Consider the following 16,730-nt stretch of genomic DNA (forward strand, 5'->3'; position numbering starts at 1 on the left):
CAAACAGCTGTGAGAACAGAGTATCTGGGTTAGTTCCAAAACCAGAAGCAACAGTGTTGTGTTATGAGAATCCTATTATTACGAAGACCATCTTAGAAATAAATCAATTTCACAATAAAGACCAGCCAAACCGATAACCTTGGGAAATTATTTCCCTTTTTAAACAACTGCTAACACAACTATTTTTCATCAACATGGACTTAAACTAAACTATTTTTGAAGTTTGAACCATAACAACAGCAGTTTGAGATCTATACACGGCAGAGACCAAAATTTTTTTCCATCTTATTGCTATCTGAATAAATTTTGGAAATGAAATAAAAGATTATGAAAGGTAATCCTATAAATAAAATATTCATTGGCATTCCAGTGGTTGCTTTATTAGGTACACTGTATACCTGCTTTTTAATGCAAATATCTAATCAGCCAATCATGTAGCAGAAATTCAATGCAGAAAAGCACACAGACGTAATCAAGAGCTTCAGTTGTTGTTCAGACCAAACATCTAAAAAATGTCATCTAAATGACTTTGTCCAAGGAAAGATTGTTGGTGCTAGATGAGTTTGTTTGAGTATCTGAGAAACTACTGATATCCTAGACTTCTTATGCACAACAGTCTAGAGTTTACAGGGAATGGCATGAGAAACAAAAAGCTTCCAATGATTGGCAGTTCTGTGAACAAAAATGCCTTGTTAATGAGAGAGGTTAGAAGAGAATGGCCAGACTGGTTCAAGCTGACAGGAGAGCAACAGCAATTCAAATAACCACGCATTACAACAGCGGTGTGCAAAGCCTCTCTGAATGCACAAAGTGGATGAGTTATATAGCAGCAGTAGACCATGAACATACACTCAATGGCCACTTTATTAGGTATCTCCTGCATCTAAGAAGTGGTCACTGAGTGTAAGTGAAATGAAATGATGCTAATTTCATTTTTTTTACCAGATAATAAAAGGTATGAAACTTGATGATAGTTTAATTAGTTACACAGATATTTAGTAGAAATCATTGAAGTGGAACCTCCAGATATAGAAAAGTATTAGGGCTAGACATGGGCAGTAGTAATAGTAAGAGCTCACTTGCATATGATAAAGTGATAAAAACATGGTAGGAGTAAACTATTTTTCTATCTCAACGTCAAACCAGGTTTATATGACTAAGCTTTCAAAAAACACAAATAAGGAAGAAGATGCCCACAGGAAAGTTCTTTTGAGTTTGGTGGAGTTACAGGATTATGATGTTCATTGTAGTAATATCTAAAGTTAATTAGGGACCTGGGTCAGTAGAAAGATGTCTTAAAGTAAGACAACACAGATGTATGTATGTAGGTATAAAGATGGGATTAACACAGTGTGCTATGTTTCCTGCAAAAATATAATGAATGGATTTGTTCCCAGAATAGAAGGCATCTAAAAGAATGTGAAAAAAAAAGATAAATGGCCTATAGAGAAAGATTAAAAAATCATCCCATGACAATTAGTCCCTGCAGGATTGCAAGATGAAGTAATAACTCAGTTGAACATAGGTGGGTACCAGATGGAACACGGTTAGTAATAACAGGTCTACTAACCTCTGGGAGGACATTATTACTAGTCAATACATTAACTAACAGAATAAAATAAAGATGTGTGTTAAGGAACCACGCAATGCTGATGTTTATTAGATAATAAACACAATTTTATTATGGAGGGAGACTGATGTCAAAGTAGTTCTGATCATGCACCTTTTTGTTTCAGAACAGATATGAGATAATAAATAGACCTCTGTTATATAGATGGAATCAATCCATTGCATTTTCAAAATGTGCATAAATATACCACCAAGGAGAGACTGTGCCTTTGAAAAAAAATGGGCCTCCCTTTTTCAAAGTTCAGAGTTCAATGCAAATTTATTAATATGTATGTCACCATTTATAACCCTGAGATGCATTTTCTTGTGAGTATACTCAATATAACCATAATAGAATAATAACCATAAAATAATCAATTAAAGACTGCACCAACTTGGGCATTCAAATAGCGTGCAAAAGACAAGCTATTCAAATAAAAAAAGAAAGAAAGAAGAATAATTATAAATAAATAAGCAATAACTATCGAGAACATGAGATGAAGAGTCCTTGAAAGTGAGTCTTCAGGTTTTGGGAACATTTCAATGATGGGGTAAGTGAAGTAGAGTGGTTATCCCCCTTCATTCAAAAGTTTGATGGTTGAGAGTTAATAACTATTCCTGAACCTGGTGGCACGAATCTTGAGGCACCTGTATCCTCTTTCTTATGGCAACAGTGAAAAGAACCATACACTGGGTGGTTGGGCGTTCCTGATGATGGAAGCTGCTTTTTTGCGACAACACTTTGTGTAGAAGTGGCTCAGTGGTGGAGAGGGCTTTACTTGTAATGGACTAGGCCTGGTGTATCCACTACTTCTTGCAGTATTTTCCATTCAAGGGCATTGCTGTTTCCATGCCAGGCTGTGATGCAGCCAGTCAACATAATCTCCATGACACATCTAAAGAAGCTTGTCAAAGTTTTAGATGTCATGCCAAATGTTTGCAAACTCCTAACAGAGTAGATGCGCCGCCATACTTTCTCCATAATTGCACTTATGTGCTGGGCACAGGACAGAGTCCCCGAAATAATAACACTGAGAAATTTAAAGTTGCTGACCTTTTCCACCTCTGATCCTCAGATGGGGACTGGCTCATGGACCTCTGGCTTCCTCTTCCTGAAGTCAATAATCAGCTCCTTTGTCTTGCTGACATTGAGTAAGATGTTGTTGTTATGGCACCACTCAGCCAGGTTTTCAAGCTCCCTCCTAAATGCCGATTCGTCACCACCTTTGATTTGGCCTACGACAGTGGTGTCATCAGCAAACTTGAATATGGCATTGGAGTTGTGCTTAGTCACACAGTCAAAAGTGGAAAGCAAGTAGAGCAGGGGGCTAAGTACACAGCCTTGTGGTGCCCCTGTGCTGATGGAGATTGTGAAGGAAATGCTTTTGCCAATCCAAACTGACTGACTTCTGCAAGTGAAGAAATCCAGGATCCAATTACACAAGAAGGTATCGAGGCCAAAATCTTGAAGAGTATTTATTAGTTTTGAGGGGTTGATACTATTAAATGCCAAGCTGTAGTTGATAAAGAGCATCCTGATGTACAGCCCAGATGTTCCAGGGTTGTGTGAAGAGTCAATGAGATGGCATCTGCTTTGGAGCTGTTGCTCCGGTAGGCAAATTGGAGCAGATCCAATTTGCTTCTCAGGCGGGAGCTGATATATTTCATCACCAACTTCTTAAAACACTTCATCACTGTGGATGTAAGTGCTATTGGACAATAGTCTTTGAGGCCGATTACCACATTCTTCTTTGGCACCAGTATAATTGAAGCCCACTGGAAGCAGCTGGGTACCTCAGACTGCCAAAGCGAGAACGTCTCAGTGAACATTCCAGGCAGTTGATCAGTGCAGATCTTTAATACTTGGCCAGGTACCCCCTCCACCCCCCCCCCCCCCCCCCACCGGGCTGGATGCTTTTCCTGGGTTTACCCTCCTGAATGCCGCACGTATGTTGGCCTCAGAGACTGGAATCACAAGATCATCCAAGGTTGTTGGAGTTTCTGATGGTTCTTCCATGTTTTGACAGTCAAAGTGAGCATAGAAGGCATTGAGCTCATCTGGAAGCAAAGCCCTATTGTCATCTATATCACTTGATTTTACTTTATAAGAGGTGATAGTATTCAAGCCCTGCCACAACTGTCTAGCATTTTTCGTTTATTTAAGTTTAGTACAGAATTGCCACTTCTTTCGTGAGATGGCTTTCCAAAGATCATGCCTGGACCTCTGGTAACTTTCTTGGTCACCAGACCTGAACACTTCTGATCTGGCCCTCAGCAGATTGCGGATCTCATAGTTCATCCAAAGTTTCGGGTTGTGGAAGACTGAATGAATTTGTGGTGACACACTCATCTACAACTGTTTTAATAAAGTCTGTAACAACTATTGTGTATTCATTCAGATCCATAGATGAATCCTTGAGCACGGCCCAGTCCACTGACTCAAAGCAAACCTGTAGCTGTTCCTCTGCCTCCTGTGACTACCTTGTTTTATCCTAATCTCTGGAGTTTTGCTCTTTAGCCTCTGCCCATATGCAGGAAGGAGAAGGGCAGCTGAGTGATTAGATTTACTGAAGTGTGGTCTGGGAATGGAACTGTAGGCATTCCTTATCATAGTATAACAGAGTGGTCTGGTGTGCTGGGACCTCTACTGCCACAGGTTATATGCTGATGGCAACTGGGCCGGGTTTTCTTCAAACAAGCCTGATTGAAGTCCCCGACTACGATTAGAAATGCGTTGGGATGGACTGTTTTTTGCATCATGCAATATCTCAAGTCCTTTATTATAGTCGACTGCTGGTCAGATGTAAACTCCTGTATAGGTAAGTATATGGGTGAGATGTGTGGGTTTGAAAATTGGTATAGCAAGGATATGGTTAAACAAGTAGGAATTTGTGGGTCTGTCCTGTTTTGAAGGTCTACCCGCGTGTTGGGCAAATTGACCTTTGATACTAGATAAGGGAAGAACAATATATGACTCTGGTCTACCAGATAATATGCCGGAGAGCAAGCTAAAAGTGCTGATTTGTGTAAAAGTAATTAATCACCTTGTCTCTAAAGAATGTTTTTTATATTGTTTGGTTGTAGACTTGATAGGATGTGTACAATGTACTGTGTATGTTAATCAAAATGGCTTCTTTATTTTGTTAAGAGTAGGAATGCTTCTTTGTTATGATAAGTGCTTTCTCTCACAGTTGTTTAGTTTTAGACTTGCTGATATCAGGATTGTATTCATTTGTTAACCAATGGGGGAATGTTATTTTGTCTTGTGGGGCTGGGAGCTGGGGTTTTTTTGCGGTCTTTTGAGAGAGTTGGGAAGAGGACGCCGAGGAAGGTGGACGTGTGCGGCACTGCTCAGTTGACCACCGGGGTGGTCCCAGGTGCAAGGACATGGAGGTCAGTGGAAAGCGACGAGGGTTCGAGTGGTTCGATGGATGAGCTCCAACGATGTGCAATAAACTGACTGAACTCTGAAAGTTTTGGCGCCTTTTTATTTTATTTTCTTTTCCATCATATATACTGTATTGTTAGTAATCTTTTAGTTCTAGTAAAATCTTTAAAGTATATTCTATAACGGTATCTGGTGTGGGTTTGATATTGTGTGTGCGACGCTCCATTAACTTGTTTTCCACAGCACCTGCGTATATGGGAGGTGGGGTTGGAGAGTGGCTGGAGTTCTTCCCCTAGACATATACCAAGTCTGCTGGGCAGGTGTTACAGATGTACTGTCCCTGGGGAAGCAAAGGCCAATTGTTGAAGGTGACCCGACCGAGAGGTTAGGGTTGTGTAAACGTCGGATTGGATGCTTAGCCCCTTCCAGCTGGACTGGGAGGTGGCGATAGAGCTATAAAGGTGGGAAAGTTCTTTCTTGGGCAGACCACTCACCTGGGTCCCACCTTCGGGCCGAGCAGCTGAACCAGCGCCAAGGACCTCCACCTTAGCCAGTCCTCGGTCGATCACCTGCTTCAGGGACCATGCAGATGTTGCCAAGTATACTCAGCGGTGTAGACTACTAAGGGTTGCTTAAGTTAGCCCTACCTATGAGTGGTGTAGGTAGTGTACAATATAAAGCACTTCTCGCAACTATTTTCTTCTCTGTATTAACAATAAAGTGAGTCTCGGAGGAACTACAGAGTCTGGGTCCATTTGTTCAAGTGAAACCAAATAGCGGCAGCATCTACTTGTTACGGTCATACTTATTGGGTATCAGTTTTGTGGAACAACTCCGGTCAGAATTATAGAGGAGATCTCCCTAGGTAAATAGAATAAACAGACTTTGACCATTAGGTGTTCAAGGTTGGGGGAGCACGAGTTCAACAAAACCACCACATCACAGCACTACCAAAAGTTTATTGCAAGACACACACCTCCACTTTTTGCCTTTTCTGAATCAGCAGTCCAGTCTATCCCGTGAATCAAGAAGCATTTGGGTTTGATCACCATATCTAGTGTGCTGGGATTGAGCCATGTCTCAATCAAATATAGAACACAACAATCTCTCATTTCCCTCTGATACAGCAACCTTGCCCTCAGGTCAATTTTGTTCTCCGGTGACTACACATTTGCTGCTAACAAAATGCTGGATAGAAGGGTTCTCATTCATCTGTGTTTCAGCCTGGCTTGGAGACCCCACCACCCCCCAACTTTTCTTCCAGCCATGGTGATGAACCTTCACCCACTTAAAGGTGCCGTACCTGCTTGCTTAAGAGTTAAGTTCGCCAAGTCCTTCATAAGATTGTGAAATCTGTAGATCATGAAGTTGATTAAAAGTACATTGCTTACAAGAAAATTACTTGCAGCAGATTGCAGTGACAGTAATTCAAAAATGGTATATTTAGAAGTATTGCACTTAGCTTGCAGAATGTCACCATGGTTCATCAGCGTCATCCTCAAAGAAGCAACAGGTACCAGAATATTTCTTCATTTGACCAGTATATGGATTTTTATGGGCGATTTATTTGTTGCATAACACCACTGTGGCAAAATCATTCCATTATTTCTCACCCAGTTGCAGGCACCATAAATCCAAATTGGATTCTTCGTATACTTAATTTCACCAAATATTTAACAGTCACTAGAACCTTGACCATATCTGCATGCTTTTATGCATGGAATTACTGCTACATGATTGGCTGATCAGATATTTGCATTAATGAGCACAAGTGCAAGTGTATCTAATAAAGTGGCCACTGAGTGTATAACTAAGTTCATATCCTTCAGCTGAATTTTTACTTACCAAGTGCTTGTTCCTGTAAATCATGACATCTGATTTCAAGTTCAGTCTTCTTCTGTGCTAAATCATTAATTTGCTGGTTTTGTAATGCAACTGTATTTGTTGAAACATGTAGCTCTTTTACTTGATTCTGAAGGATATCCACCTCTTCATTAGATCTCTTAAGGCTTTCTTGCAATTGAAAAATTTCTGAAAATAAAGGAAAGAACTGTAATTTCATTATCATAGTCCCTTGCAGTTTGTTCATCTTCAATCCTGCTCAAATGCAAATTCTGTTTTTATCATTCTCTTATTCAAATTCAAAGAATGATTCATGAATAAGTACTCTGATTCATGTGGGAGTGATCACCTGGAAAATTGTGCAGTGCACCAGCCTTTCCAGTTGAGAAAGAAGTCACTAGAATATCTGCCTTCTATGGTAGGAAACACAAGTCATTATTTGTCATGGTTTCACAATGCTTTTAAATAAGCAGTATATTTAATATGCCCCATTGTCTAACTCCCTACATGAATCATGACATTAACAAGTATTCTCTGATGTGGCAGCCGTCTTGTAAAATGGGATATGCACAAAGAATAAACATGAAACAGTAATGGCAATAATTTAAATTGATGTTATTTTTCTCACTGCTAATGTCACAATAGTAAGCTATGACTACTAAAATCAGTTAAGGGAAACAGCACAACCTCTTTAAAATGTGTAGACGTCTTCTGCATTATTACAGCACAACTCCTCTCTTCACATTCTACAAATCCCAGTCTCTTGCTTCCTTTCTCCTACGTGGTCTCTCAGTTCAGCTTCCTACCACTGGTTTTCCTGCCCTGCAAATATTCTGCTAATTTGTCTAAATACCAAAGAGGAAATAGAAAGAATAAAACCATAATTAGGTCCTGATGTTAAATTTGGAAGAGAATCCATGCTTCTCCACAAAATTCCTATCATCCTAGAATATTGAGACCATTGTAGAAACATAGAAAGCCTACAGCACAATACAGGCCCTGCGGCCCACAAAGCTGTGCCAAACGTGTCCTTACTTAGGATTACCTAGGGTTACGTATAGCCCTCTATTTTTCTAAGCTCCATGTACCTATCCAGGAATCTCTTAAAAGACCCTATTCTATCTGCCTCCACCACCATTGCCAGCAGCCCATTCCATACACTCACGACTCTCTGTGTAAAAAAACTTACCCCTGACATCTCCTCTGTACCTACTTCCAAGCACATTAAAACTGTGGCCTCTCATGTTAGCCATTTCTGCCCTGGGAAGAAACCTCTGACTATCCACACGATCAATGCCTCTCATCATCATATATACCTCTATCAGGTTGTACTTGTACTTGTGTTGTTTTAGTGGACAGCACCTGTATACATCAAGTTATTAGCCTGAAAGTTAACTTCGTTTCTCCCTCCACAAATGTTGTTTGATCTGCTTATTGTTTTCCGTTTTTATTTAATTTTTGAGATACGGCACAGCTTTGTGGGCCAAAGGGCCTGTATTGTGCTGTAGGTCTCCTATGTTTCTATACCAAGTGTTTTAGTTTTAGTATGTGGGTTATCACCTGAATCAAAATCATGTTTTTAAGTGCGATGTATTGAGCAGTTTTATTGTTGCAACAAATAAAAAAATCCTTTTCTCAGTTTATCCCATTCAGATTGCTCTCGTGAAGCCAAGCAACTACTTACTGGTGGAAAACAAAACAAGGAATACAACTAAGTACTTTATTAATACCATTTTTATGGTAAAATTAATGGTAAACAATCACCGCAATTACAGAGAGGTGGGCAGAGGCAAGGCTGAGTTGAGGGTCAAAGTCGAGGCAGATTTGAGGCAAGTGGAGGCAAGGCAAAATTAGATTGAATAAAGACCAGGAAAAGTTGAGGCCCATCCACCTAAACCGAGAACCAGGAAAGATCTGTGGCTTGATTGATCTAAATACCAGCCCAATTTGGAAAGGTTGGGTATAGGCCGAAACATGACAGTGGGATCCAGGCCCACAGCATATCAAAGTGATAGGGCCTGGGTCCTAAAGCAAGGTATAACCCAATATTTGTTTGATCTACATGCCGGTCCAGATTGAAAAGGCAGGGTGTCGGGACCAGAGGCGAGGGTTGGGCCGGTTCTGCTTGCTGATTTGTGGCATTTACTCAGCTCTGCCCTGAACTGAAGCTGTGGCCTGCTTCGGGCTTCATGCCTGTGAACTCACTTTTATTTTGAATGCTATTTGTTTACTCTTATTGTTTACACAATGTTTCTTTTCTCTGGACCTTGGGTGTTTACAATGTCTAGCCAAACTTTTGCGTGATGAACATTCCATTTGAACTAATGAACACAGCAAGACGAGCTGTTGTCCTGCCTATTCCATCTCCCATGTGTTGTATCTCTGTAAGCATCATACTTCAGTGCAGCACCTACACATACTTCTTTCTGGCATACAGTACTTTGGGTGTGCTCACATGCTGACACACATGGATCAATGGTAGTGGGCAAAAAATCTCAGCATGGACACGGTGTGCCGACAGCCTTATTCTGTGCTGCATGAATCTACAATGTTTCTAAGTAAAGAACCAAATAACCAACAAATACATTCGTAATTCAAAGCTTGTACCGATGTACTACATACAGAGCTAGAGACGACTCGCAGTCGGTAAGCCGTTTGGAGACTAGTTTATTCAAAATTGGCGGTGCTGGCATTAAATCCCTAGCGCCCGCCCCCTCCGGGCGGAAATGACATCAGAGGTGCATTACCAAAGTCTCTCCCCGCGTGCTGGTTATTTGTGAGCCGGTTCGCCTGCGCAGAAAGTGGGTTGCCACATAACCCCCCCACCAGAACCGGCGATACACCCCCCAAAGTCCACAGTCTGGATCAGCCTCTGTTTGGGAGGTCTGCCTCTGCGCCGCGGTGCCTGAACCTCGACCGGCTGCGCCAAGTCCACATGGGCTGGTTTGAGTCGGTCCACCGTGAAAATCTCCTCTTTCCCCCCAATGTCCAGAACGTACGTGGACCCGTTGTTGTTGATCACCTTGAACGGCCCCTCGTATGACCGCTGTAGCGGTGCCCGGTGTCCGCCCCTTTGTACAAACACAAACTTACAGTTCTGCAGGTCTTTGGGTGCATGGGTCGGGGTCCGTCCGTGCTGTGAAGTTGGTACGGGGGCCAGGTTGCTGAGCCTTTCACGTAGTCGGTGCAGGACTGCTGCGGGTTCTTCCTCTTGCCCTCTTGGGGCTGGTATGAATTCACCTGGGATGGCCAGGGGTGCGCCGTACACCAACTCGGCCGAACAGGCGTGCAGATCCTCTTTGGGCGCTGTGCGAATTCCAAGCAGGACCCAGGGAAGCTCATCCACCCAGTTAAGTCCTCTCAGACGTGCCATGAGAGCCGACTTCAAGTGATGGTGGAAACGCTCCACTAGTCCGTTCGACTGTGGGTGGTAGGCAGTAGTGTGGTGAGCTACGTTCCCAACAGGCTGGCCACAGCTGACCACAGGCTGGAGGTGAACTGGGCGCCTCCGTCGGAGGTAATGTGGGCCGGTACCCCGAAACGTGCCACCCAGGTTGCAATCAGTTCTCGGGCGCAGGAATTGGCAGATGTGTCGGTGAGCAGGACCGCCTCTGGCCACCTCGTGAACCAGTCTACCATAGTTAGGAGGTACCGCACTCCTTGGAACACTGATATCCACATGAATGTGGTCGAACCTCCGGTGGGTGGATTCAAACTACTGCGGCGGGGCTTTAGTGTGCCGCTGCACCTTGGCTGTTTGGCACTGCGCGCACGTTCTGGCCCATTCACTGACCTCCTTGCGAAGTCTGTGCCACACGAACTTGCTGGAGACCAGCCGGATGGTTGTCCTGATAGATGGGTGCGCCAAACCGTGTATGGAGTCGAAAACTCGCCGCCTCCAGGCTGCCGGGACGATGGGGCGAGGTTGGCCGGTAGCCATGTCGCACAGGAGGGTCCTCTCACCTGGACCTACGAGAAAGTCCTGCAGCTGCAAACCCGAGACTGCGGTCCTGTAGCTGAGCATCTCGTCGCCTGCCTGCTGCGCCTCCGCCAGTGCTGTATAGCCCACCCCCAGGGACAGGACCTAGACAGCTGGTCTGGAGAGTGCGTCCGCCACGACGTTGTCCTTTCCCGAGACATGCTGGATGTCCGTTGTGTACTCGGAGATATAGGACAGATGGCGCTGCTGGCCAGCCGACCAGGGATCGGACACCTTCGTCAACGCGAAGGTCAATGGTTTGTGGTTCGTGAACGCGGTGAACGGCCTGCCTTCTAAGAAGTACCTGAAATGCCGGATTGCCAGATACAGTGCCAACAGCTCCCGGTCGAAAGCACTGTACTTGAGTTCGGGTGGTCGTAGGTGCTTGCTGAAGAACGCCAGGGGTTGCCAGTGCCCCTCGATGAGCTGCTCCAGCACCCCACCGACTGCTGTGTCGGATGCGTCCACCGTGAGGGCAGTCGGAACGTCCGTTCTGGGGTGACTGTATGAAATCCTCAACCTGGGCGGCCGTCTCCTGGTCAAGGGCGCTCACCACGTGGTAGTAACGCGTGGAATCAGAGGATATCTGCCGAATCTGGAACTGGGCTTCGGCTTGGCTAAACCACACATGGGGTCGCAGCGTCCAGAAAGTCGGCAGTTTTAGCGAAACTGCGTGAACAGATGAAGAGTCGGTCATCTTTGGTCCAAATCCCGTTTGGACCGTCGGGGTCACCAACGTAGCGATGTACTACATACAGAGCTAGTGACGACATGCAGTCAGTAAGTCGTTTCAAGACTAGTTTATTCAAACTTCGCAGCGCTGGCATTTAATCCCTAGCGTCCGCCCTCTCCAGGCGGAAATGACGTCAGAGGTGCATTACCAAAGTCTCTCCCTGCGCGCTGGCTATTTGTGAGCCGGTTCGCCTGCACAGAAGTGGGTCGTACAACCATCATGTAGATTTTTCATACAAATGAAATGCAGGTGAAATGGAAAATGAGCAATTTGAATGCAGTATTCAAACTACATGCAGTTCTCATTTAAAAGGGTATAATGCAAAAGGCTCAAAATCTGAAAGAAGGTCAACTTTAAAGATATCTCCTATTTAATCTGTCATTAATCCATTTCATCTACCTATTCATTTTCCAATTTCCATAAGAGTAGATTTAGGCTATTCGGCCTATCAAGTCTGCTCCACCATTTAAACATAGCGATTTTATTTTCCCTCTCAACCTCATTCTACTTCCTCCCTGCAACTTTCAATACCCTTGCTAATCAGGATCTATCAACTCCACTTTAAATATCTCCAGTGACTTAACATCCATTGCCATCTGTTGCAATGAATTCCACAGATTCACCGTCGTCTGGCTAAAGAAATTCCTCCTCACCTCTGTTCAAAAAGGAAGCTCTCCTCTGTTCTGAGGCTGTCCTCTCTGGTTCAAGAGTCTCCCACTCCTCAAAGTATTCTCTCTATGTCCACTGTACCCAGGCCTTTCAATATTCAGTTGGTTTCAATGAGATTCCCCACTCCCCTTTCTTTTAAACTCCAGTTAAGTAGAGGCCCAGAGCCATTAAACACTCCTCATATGTTAACCTTTTCATTCCCGGGATCATTCTCACGAACCTCCTCAGGGCCCTCTTCAATGCCAGCACATCCTTTCTTAGGTACTTTCAGTGCCTTTATCCAATAAAAGTTATAAAAAGTTAATGTAGTAGTACTGATTGCTGTGGCACATCACACATTAGAACTTACCAGTCAGAGAAAGATCCACTTACATAGGCTATTACCTGTTAGCCAGCCAATCTATTATTTATATCACTTACTATGTTAGACCAATTGGGTATTATATATCAACTTCAGTGAACATCTTATAAGGAGCAAAGAGAGCTAAGCAATGGAGAAGTTTCATAGGGAAATTCCAGAGCTCTGATCCTTTGCTACCAGTTGTGGAGTGAACACTTTTAGGCAAGAAGACAAAACTAGACAAATACAAGTATTTACATGGATTTTAGGGACAGAGATGATTACAGGGAAGGAAAGAAGGAAAGTCATAGAGAAACTGAAAATGTGAAATGAAAATCAAGGTGTTACTTATCTGGGCATTAACATTGGTCAGAAAGTACAGAAACAAAGATTAAACGTAAAACTGCAAGTTTTCACACAGCTAGCAAATCTTTTCACTAGAGTTACAGAGTATGAAAATTGAACCACCACAATTGATCAGGTCTGAAGGTATCAATGGAATGGATGAGTATTCCACGAGGAAATGTAATGAAACAGGGAAGAAGTAAGGGGATGTTTGAAGTTTGAAACTATTGTTTTCAACAATATCGCAGAAATTTGGTTAGAAGCCCAACTCAGCAGCCAATGCAACTCCAAGTTAGTTCTGTTAAAAATTATTAAGGGACATAATTCAGTAGTGTAGTAACAGAATCTTTTAATGGAGATAAAAAAGAATGGCTTTGATCTTTCCTATAATTTGTTAAAAAGACTCCTCCAACACTAACCTTCTAGCAATTCAAAGGCAATGGAGACTTTAAGAAAAGGAGCAGTGAGATGGAATTGGATGTCATTATGGTATAAATGTTAAGTAATTAGTTTTTGATGGAGCAGTAATTAAATGAAAAATAGGAGGGAGGCAAGAACAGATCACCAGGACAACACTGTAGCAAAGGGGAAGAGTCTGGAAAGAAGAAACTTAGCTTAGATTACATTTGGGACTAAGCTGAGGAAAATTTATTCACTCAGAGTGAAAGTGTATAATTCTGTACCATTTCAAATTACGGAGGCCAACTTGCTGAATATACTAAAAGAGCTAGATTTCTCAACTCAAAATACATCGGTGGTATGGAAAAAGTCCAGGAATATGGTATTCAATGAGAGAGCACACACAAATGAGTGAGAGGCCAGCATAATACTGTTCCTATTTTTCAGTAAGTTGCAATGGTAGGCCACTTTTGTCATATCATTGTCAAAGAACCCAAACCACAAATTAGTTTATTGATATCAAATTATTAATGGGCAGATAATTTAACAAAGCAGTAGTAGATGTTACATAGACAATTTAGTGTACTGTAAATTACCATTACAAAAGCTATACAGTATATTAAATATAATAGCTATAAATGGAGGCACTTCATCATAGTTTTATAAGTGTATGGGTCTCCCCCAGTTAACAATGTGGTTAGGTGCTAAAGAACTGTTCATTCTCCAAAAATTCAAATAGCGTGTGATCAGAATCAGGTTTATTATTACCATCATGTGACGTGAAATTTGTTAACTTAGCAGCAGCAGTTCAATGCAATATAATATAGAAGAAAAAATAAAATAATAATAATAAATAAATCAATCTTATTCAGTATACTTTTATACAGTATACGTATATTGAACAGATTAAAATCATGCAAAAAGCAGAAATACTATATATTTTTAAAAAGTGAGGTAGTGTCCAAGGGTTCAATGTCCATTTAGGAATCAAATGGCAGAGGGGAAGAAGCTAATCCTGAATCGCTGAGTGTGTGCCTTCAAGCTTCTGTACCTCCTACCTGATGGTAACAATGAGAAGAAGGCATGCCCTGGGTGCTGTAAATCATTAATAATGTATGCTGCCTTTCTGAGACACTCCTCCCTGAAGATCTCCTGGGTACTTTGTAGGCTGGTACCCAAGATGGAGCTGACTAGATTTACAATCCTCTGCAGCTTCTTTTGGTCTTGTGCAGTAGCCCCACCCCAGTCCCCATACCAGACAGTGATGCAGCCTGTCAGAATGCTTTCCACAGTACATCTATAGAAGTTTTTGAGTGTATTTGTTGACATACCAAATCTCTTCAAACTCCTAATATAGTCGCTGTATTGCTTTCTTTATAACTGCATCAATATGTTGGGATCAGGTTAGATCCTCAGAGATCTTGACACCCAGGAACTTGAAACTGCTCACTCTCTCCACTTCTGATCCCTCTCTGAGGACTGGTTTGTGTTCCTTCGTCCTACCCTTCTAAAAGTCCACAATCGGCTCTTTCATCTTATTGACATTGAGTGCCAGGTTGTTGCTGCAGCATCACTCTACTATTTGGCATATCTCAGTCTTGTACACCCTCTTGTCACCACCTGAGGTTCTACCAACAATGGTTGTATTGTCTGCAAATTTATAGATGGTACTTGAGCTATGCCTAGCCACACAGTCATGGGTATTTAAAGAATAGAGCAGTGGGCTAAGCACACACCTCTGAAGTGCACCAGTGTTAATTGTCAGTGAGGAAATGTTATCACCAACCCACACAGATTTTTTTCTCCCAGTTAGGAAGTCGAGGGTCCAATTGCAGAGGGATGTACAGAGGGACAGGTTCTGCATCTTCTCAATCAGGATTGTGGGAATGATGGTATTAAATGCTAAGCTATAGTTGATGAGCAGCATCCTGACATAGGTGTTTGTGTTGTCCAGGTGGTCTAAAACCGCGTGGAGAGCCACTGAGATTGCATCTGCCGTTGACTTATTGTGGCGATAGGCAAACTGCAATGGGTTCAAGTCCTTGCTGTGGCAGGAGTTCAATCTAGTCATGATCAACCTCTCAAAATATTTCATCACTGTAGATGTGAGTGCTACTGGGTTATAGCCATTAAGGCAGCTCACATTATTCTTTTTAGGCCCTGGTATAATTGTTGTCTTTTGAAGCAAGTGGGAACTTCCACCCGTAGCAGTGAGAGGTTGAAAATGTCCTTGATAACTCCCACCAGTTGGTTGGCACAGGTTTTCAGAGCCTTACCAGGTACTTCATCAGGACTTTCCACCTTGCAAGGGTTCACTCTCTTTAAAGGCAGCCTAACATCGGCCTCTGAGACAGAGATCTCAGGGTCATCAGGTGCAGCACGGATCTTCACAGCTCTAGTGGTATTATCCCTTTTAAAGTAGGCATAGAAGGCACTGAGTTCATCTGGTAGTGAAGCATCGCTGCCACACATGCTATTGAGTTTCGCTTTGTAGAAAGTAATGTCTTCCACGCCCTGCCAGAGTTGTCATGCATCCAATGTCACCTCCAACCTCATTCAAAATTGTCCCTTCACCCTTGAAATAGCCCTCCACAAATCACATCTGGTTTTCTGGTACAGGCCTGGGTTGCCAGACTTGAATGCCACAGATCTAGCCTTCAGCAAATGATGTACCTCGTACCTCTTGGTTCATCCATGGTTTTTGGTTTGGGAATGTGAAGTAAGTCTTTGTAGACACACACTCATCTCACAGGTTTTAATGAAGCCAGTAACAACTGCAGTATTATGATGAATCCCTGAATACAGTCCTGTCCACTGATTCAAAGCAGTCCTCTAGGTGCTCCTGGGCTTCCCTTGTCCATACCTTCTTGATCCTCACTACTGGTGCTGCAGTCTTCAATCTCTGCCTATACTCAGGGAGTAGAAGTACAGCCATGTGATCAGACTTCCCAAAGTGAGGGCGTGGAATAGCACGGTAGGCATTCTTGATGGTGGTTTAGCAATGGTCCAGTGTGTTGTTTCCTCTAGTATTGCAAGTAATCTGTTGATGGTAATTGCTTAGTAATTTTTTTCAGACTGGCCTGGTTAAAATCTCCCAAACCAATGGTGAAGGCATTAGGATGCGCTGTTCCGTGCACATTGATCCCATTGCCCAGATCATCTAAAGCCTAATTGACATTGGCCTGAGGTGGAATATGTACTGCTACCAAAATGACCCCAGAGAACTCCCATTGTAGGTAAAAAGGACGGCACTTAACTGCTAGATATTCCAGGTCTGATGAGCAGAATTGGGACAGGAATGATATATTTGTGCACCAAGAAGAGTTGATCATGAGGCATTTTTCTCAACCTCTGCTTTTGAGAGACTCTATAGATCTATCCTGACGCTGTATGGTAAACCTGTTGATTTGAATCGTTGCATCCGGTA

General features: G+C 42.8%; 1 protein-coding gene across 1 annotated transcript in view; it reads right to left on the minus strand.

Annotated features, from left to right (window-relative positions):
- lekr1 (Leucine-, glutamate- and lysine-rich protein 1) overlaps positions 1-16,730 on the minus strand; it is a 172,923-nt gene that overhangs the window by 89,969 nt on the left and 66,224 nt on the right. Inside the window, exon 7 of the mRNA XM_073041054.1 lies at positions 6,842-7,027. Coding sequence (XP_072897155.1) covers positions 6,842-7,027 — 186 coding nt within the window. The remainder of the gene's footprint in view (positions 1-6,841; positions 7,028-16,730) is intronic.

Source organism: Hemitrygon akajei, chromosome 3, assembly GCF_048418815.1.
Source record: "Hemitrygon akajei chromosome 3, sHemAka1.3, whole genome shotgun sequence".
Lineage (NCBI taxonomy): Eukaryota > Metazoa > Chordata > Chondrichthyes > Myliobatiformes > Dasyatidae > Hemitrygon > Hemitrygon akajei.